The 6973-nt window shown below is 35.3% G+C and overlaps 1 protein-coding gene across 1 annotated transcript; it reads right to left on the bottom strand.

The window, feature by feature from the left end:
- LOC107628035 lies at positions 5578–6753 on the bottom strand. Its single transcript, XM_016330838.1, has one exon. It carries the CDS (start codon positions 6751–6753, stop codon positions 5578–5580), a length of 1176 nt encoding a protein of 391 aa, XP_016186324.1.

The raw sequence follows: 6973 nt of genomic DNA, 5'->3' as shown, positions 1-6973 counted from the left end.
AAAACAAAACGGTAGTAAATAAAAATTAAATTATTATATCAACTTGTAAAATTTTATATCATTAATTCTATCACTTAATAATTTATTTCCAATTCATTTTAAATCAAATCAAATCAATTCTAAAAAAAATTTTCAAATTCATCCTGTATAGTCCCAATCTTATTTTTCAATTTTATCTTACTTCAAATATTTTGGTCAATGATATCTTATCCTAGTGATATACTTACCATATAAAGAGGCCGTTCTATTCTATAGTAAGTTAGAAAAAATTGGTCAAACTTTGAATATGAAAATCTTAAAACTTTAATACAATTATAACTGCCTTGGTATCCTTATTTCCAAAATTTATAGGGTTGTAGAATTTTTTCGATGAATTATTATAGAAGCTTCTACAAAACCGGCATATATGTAGTTTATCAGAGAGGGTAATATTGGAAGCTATTATGCCGTTTTACTAGCAAACCAACTAAAAGTTTAACCAACTGGAGCTAACTAATTAAAAAACACATTCATTATAAAAAAAAAATTTAATAATAATTACCACTATCCTAGATTAGCTTGAGTAATAAATTGAAAATACAAGAATTGCATAGTAAAAATAGCATATAAATAAAGGAGGTAACAAAAGATAACAGCATTATGTGCAACAGTGATAACCAAAAGATCATTGGATATTAAATCTTCAAACAGTGGAAAGAATCAGAAACTGGATACTGTTAATAACAGCAAGAACATATGCAAAATGCGATAGTTACCTCAACTTCTAACACATTTGAAGAGTGTGAATCGAGAAAAGGCTGACAAAGTCTTCTGAACCTTGTCTCTCCCTCACAATGAACAAACACCTCTATCACAAAATTTGTATCCCTTCTATCATTGAAGATTGGACACAAATTTTTATCCTTTTGTAGTTGTCTGTGAAGAATTAAATGAGTTTTGTCTTTCTTTGTTTTTTTTTTTTAAACACAAACTAAACACACTATAAATACTATTTGAATAATCAAGGTGTAACATACCTTTTTGAGGATGAGATTAGGAAACTGGATGATCAAGTTAGTGAGGGGATCTATGACGGTACAACGGAGGCTAGACGGAAGGCGTTGGTGAGATTTTGCGGAAAGTGGTACGCTAGAAAGGAAATCCATTGGAAGCAGTTGTCTCGGTCCAAACATGTGAGGGATATGGACAGGAATACCCGATATTTTCACAATATTGCCTCAGCTAGAAGGCGCAATAACAGGATTGATGCTCTGATGATCCATGGAAGGCTGGTAAGGAACCAAGTCAGAATAAAGCATGCAATACGGGGATTCTATAAGGAGTTATATCGACAGGAGTTTGCCCCTAGGATTGGTGTTCGGGATGGGTTGTTGAAGCAAATTGGTAGAGAGGAGGCAGACGCTTTAGAGGTTCTACCTACTATGGAGGAGATAAGAGAGGCAGTCTGGGATTGTGAATCTTCTAAGGCCCCAGGTAGTGATGGGTACAATATGAATTTCATCAAGAAATGCTGGGAAGAGATTGGTACGGAGTTCACTGAGGCAGTGATGGACTTCTTCGAAAGGGCTAAGCTACCTAACGATGTAAACTTAACTTGGGTGACGCTGGCCCCAAAGTTTGTGGGGGCAAAAGAGATCAAGGATTTTCGGCCGATTAGCTTGGTAGGTTGTGTGTATAAAGTGGTTTCAAAGGTGCTGGTGAGGAGAATGAGATCGATTATGCCAGGCTTGGTGGGTGAGACTCAGACTGCTTTTGTGAAAGGCAGAAAGATTCATGACGGTGCTCTTATCGCCTGCGAGACGGTCCATTGGCTGAAGTCACGAAGAAAGGAAGCGGCAATTATTAAGTTGGATTTTCATAAAGCTTATGATAGAGTCAGATGGAGCTTCGTGGATATAGTGTTAGAGAAAATGGGATTTGGACAGCGTTGGAGGAATTGGGTAAAGGAGTGTCTTACTACGGCCACTATGTCGGTACTGGTAAATGGGTCGCCATCCAAGCCGTTTAAGATGGAGCGAGGACTCCGACAAGGGGATCCTCTCTCTCCATTTCTGTTTGTGCTAGTAGTTGATGTGTTGCATCGGATGCTGGGAGAAGCTGTCAGAAACGGCCGCATTGAACCACTGCTGGTGGGAGGAGAGCATATCGCATTGTCGCATTTACAATTTGCAGATGATACGATATTGTTTTGCCCCCCAGTAACAGAGACAATTGTGAATTATAAGAGACTGCTACAGTGTTTTGAGCTGATGTCGGGATTGAGTATCAATTTTGATAAGTCAAATCTGATAGCGTTGAATTGCGAGCAGGATTGGATAGATCATGCGTGTGGTCTGCTGGGATGCCAGCAAGCGGTATTACCAATAAGGTATCTCGGAATTTCCTTGGGGGCAAATCCGCGTTTGGTGAAGACTTGGAAACCGATAATAGATAAGGTGGAAGAGAAACTTAGCCTGTGGAAAGCAAAGGTCTTAAACAAAGCGGGTAAGCTCGTGCTTATAAAATCAGTGCTGAATAGCCTTCCGATATATTACCTTAGTCTGTACAAGATGCCAAAGGCGGTTGCGGACAAGCTGATATCTTTGCAAAGGAGATTTATGTGGTGTAAGGGGGATGGTAATGAGGGTGTCCCATTAGTTAAGTGGGAGCTGGTCCAGGCTCCGAAAAAAGCTGGGGGATTGGGGGTTGGGGATACATTGCTTCGAAACACAGCGCTCTTGTTTAAGTGGTGGTGGAGGTTTTCAGAGGAGGAGTGTCCATTGTGGAAGAAGATTGTTTGCTCATGTAACAACCTGAACCCTGATATAATGCTCGTAAATCAGCAGCTACCGGTTAGAGGAGGGCCCTGGAAAGACATTTGCCAATTGAACATCATAGAACAGAGGATAAAAGACAAAATGCTTACTGGTATGGCGATGGAGGTAGGTAACGGAAGGAGGACTCGGTTTTGGGAGGATAATTTGCTGCAAGGTGGACCCCTGAAAGTGGCTTTTCCAAGACTTTATGCTATTTCGAACCAACAAGGAGCTATGATAGGGGTTTGTGGGTTTTGGGATGGGCTCGAGTGGATTTGGAATCTCCAGTGGAGAAGGGAACTGTTCCAATGGGAGATAGAACTGCTCCACCAGTTTCATGAGAGGTTAAGGCCGGTGAAGTTGGCAGATGGTACAGAGGATACTATGGCGTGGAGGTTTGATAGTAAAGGGGTGTTTTCTACCAGATCTGTTATGCAGATACTTCAATCAGAGACTCTTTCAGATGAGATAACGAGTTACAGCTTTACAAGTGCAGTCTGGCGAGGTGTGGTACCTTCAAGAATTGAGCTATTTGGATGGTTTGTGCTGGTTGGTCGAGTGAATACCAAGGAAAGATTGAGTAGGCTAGGCGTTATTATTCCCAGTGATAATATCTGTGTTCTGTGTAAGAAGGAGATAGAATCAGTCAAACATTTATTCCTTTTATGTGATCTAACATGGCAGGTGTGGTGCAGTTGGTTGAGGAGTTTTGGTGAGGCGTGGGTTATTCCTGGTACTATTAGGGAACTATTTGAGAGTTGGACTGGTAGGCATAAGCAAAATCAAAAGAAGAAAACGTGGCTGATTAGCTTCTTCACAGTGATCTGGAATATTTGGGTCGAACGTAATGCTAGGATCTTCAATCATAAGGAAGCAGGTGTTGAGAGTATAATAAGGAGGACGTTTATGAGCTACAAAGAATGGACCGATAGTGATCCTTTAGGCAGTTGACATGATTTATGAAATTCTATGTAGCACTTGTTGTTAGGATCTTTTGCTCCACTTTACTGTGTTGAGCTTCTTTTGTTTCAAAAAAAAACATACCTTTTGTGAGACTTTGTATGAGTAAAATAGTTTGTTCAAGTTAATCCTTAATTTAGATCCTAGCTAAAATTTGATATTGAATTTAAATTAATTTATAAAATTTCAATTGACTCAAATTTGATTTCTAAATTTATAATTATATTTCACATTAGCCTCTAAATTCATTTTTATTAACAACATACTGATTTGACACGTTAATTTATCACATTTAATCAAACAATATTGTTTAAATGATATTAAAATACATCTCGTTTTACTATGAGCTATGAATAAAAGATTTTCTTAATTTTAATTATCGATTCCTCTATTTGGTAAGAATAAATAAAGATCGATTAAACATTATGCTAATAAATTATATATCAAAATTAAAATCCGATAACAAATTGTGACATATATTTCTTATCAAAGTAATTAAAGAGCAGGAGTAAATCATATATTCTGAAGTGAGAACGGCAAAGAAAAATTGATTTTAAAATAGCTAATAATTCTGTAAGTTAAAAAAAAGAATTATCATATTTTTGAAATTCTTGTAGAAATAGCCAATTAATATTTGCATGGCAGAAAAAGATATAATTGCCTTTATTAAATTTATATAGTATGTAAGTGTAAGGCACTTACCAGACTAATGATTTCTGTTTGAAAGATGAATCACTGAGAATAAATATTTCAATAATAGTATCTTTTTTATGGTAAATTATTCCTTCATGATGAACAATATGGTTTACGGTATTTATTATAATTAATCGTTGACCAACACGAACACAACACTTGTTTTATGTTTGAAGATAAATCATACATTTTATTATTATCATCATGAACTGCAATATCATAAAAGATTTTAGTAGTTTGAATGGATTCAATTCATAAACCTTTATTTGAATTTGATAAAAGCTAGCATTTTCTTCACCTATTTTGTTTTGTTGAACATTCTTTCTTGATAGCAAAACACACAAAATTGTTCATTTTTACGAGTGAATAATAGTTATCTTTATTAATGGATTTGTGGATGGGGTTCACTAGTTGGCCAATGGGTTAGTTACTGCACTCTAACATTTATTTAAACAAACAAGTGAATTGAACCAATTTAAATTAGTTTTTTATATATTATATTATCATTTAAAATTACCTTGATCCTTCTCCATATGAATCAAAAATATATATATATCCCCTCATACACGTTGCCTATTCATTTAAAAATCAATTTTTCATCCTAGTTTATTTATGAATCTATAAAGCAATCAAATTAACTTGACACAAATGATCAAACATCTTGTTTACACAAGAACAATGACACTGTCTTATTTTTTGCTTTTTTTTTTTTTCAAGTTTGTTAGAAAGACGAAGTACCTAAATTGTAAATTGTATTATCCTTAATTTATGGTAACAAGTGAACTATCATATTAGTGTGAAAAAAAAAAAAAATTAATCTAGACACAAGATGATCATACTAGTATTAAAATGCATCTTGTTTTTATGATCTTTAGTTAAAAAAAATGTGTTTTACAACACAAAATTTTATCAATATTTTTTTAGACAATAAATAAATTTTATTCTTAATTTTAATTATTAATCTTTTATTTTCCAAGAATAAATCAAGATCAAATAAACGCCATGCTAATAAATTGTTTACCAAATTAAAATTAAGATAACAAATTGTAACATATATTTCTTCCCATAAGAAAATAACAAGAATAATAAGAGAATGCAATCAAAAACTTAAATTTCTTTATCAAAATAATTAAGGAGCAGGACTGAACCACATGTGGTGATGTGAAAACGGTAAAGAAGAATTAATTGAAAAATGGCTAATGGTTCTATCAGCCAAGAAGAAGACTCCCATATCATGTACCCTAAATCTATCACTAAATTGAAATGGCGACAGCTGGTAGCTATTATTTGCATGGCAGAAAAATATGCAGTTGCCTCTCTTAAACCGTTCTGCAAGTCTGAGTCTCTTAGCAGACACAAGACTCACCTTGGTGAAATCCCAGAACAAGAAACGATCACCAATATCAAAAACCTCACACAATTTAAGATTGCTTCTGTCCAACTTAAAAACACTAAACCCTTCAGTGCCGTAACCTCCCCAACGACGAACTAGCAACAGCTCCCCAGTGCTAGTGTCCATTACCATCTGATGACTTTGTTTGAAGGATGCATGAGAAAAAATAAATCTGCCAACAGGATCTATATCTTGTATGGTATTTAGCATAACCAATCGTTCAACGACATGATTATCACGATGATTATCTCCGAGGGTAAACACGAACACAACGCTTGTTTCATGTTTGAAGGTAATACCATACAGTTTATTATCGTCATCAACTTGAATATCATAAAAGATTTCATCGGTTTCAATGGATTCAATCCATGATCCTTGCTTCAATTTGATAAAAGCTAGCCTTTGCTTCTTATTTTCTTGATAGCTAACCACACACAATAAAGCAACAACGAACTCCTCAGACCCCGGTGGTGCCGAATTGAATGCAACACGAAGTTGATAATAATAATACGGCCCTCCAGAAAACAAGAACAGTTTTGGAAGCTTGAATCTGGTTCGAGAAAACGGGTTGAAGAATAAAAGCTCAGAGAAAGTTTGACCCTTGACCGACTCATAATGAAATGAATTGAACACCAACCAACCTTGCACCGAGTAAACCCTATTATAGCTATTGCCGATTTCTCGCGGCCATTTTTCAGTGAACACAGTGGAATCATAGTTGCTCCATGGGGCGGATAAGGTTCCAAAGCTTCCACAGCGCGTTGTTGAAAGAGAGAGCATCAACGGAAGTTGAGATGAAAATATGGCATCAGCGGCCTTTCGCCAAGAGCGACATGTGGCACGACAATTCATGACATCATCCAAACATAGCCTTTGGAAAATTAATTCTAACAATTCCAGAGACAAATCCATCCTACCCATTGAAAGATGATGGATCAAATGTTAGGTTAATGATTTAACCAAGGTGGCTCACCTATCAAATGTTAGGTTAAATATATACTTCACCATTGTAACAGAATTTTTATTTTTAATCATATTAAATCATTTAAAGATCTATTTGAAATACAATTGAATTCAAATTGATTTAATTTTAAAATAAAAATTGATTTGATTTGAAAATTCCATGATTTAA

Source organism: Arachis ipaensis, chromosome B02, assembly GCF_000816755.2.
Source record: "Arachis ipaensis cultivar K30076 chromosome B02, Araip1.1, whole genome shotgun sequence".
NCBI lineage: Eukaryota > Viridiplantae > Streptophyta > Magnoliopsida > Fabales > Fabaceae > Arachis > Arachis ipaensis.
This window is presented reverse-complemented; position numbering and strand designations above follow the sequence as displayed.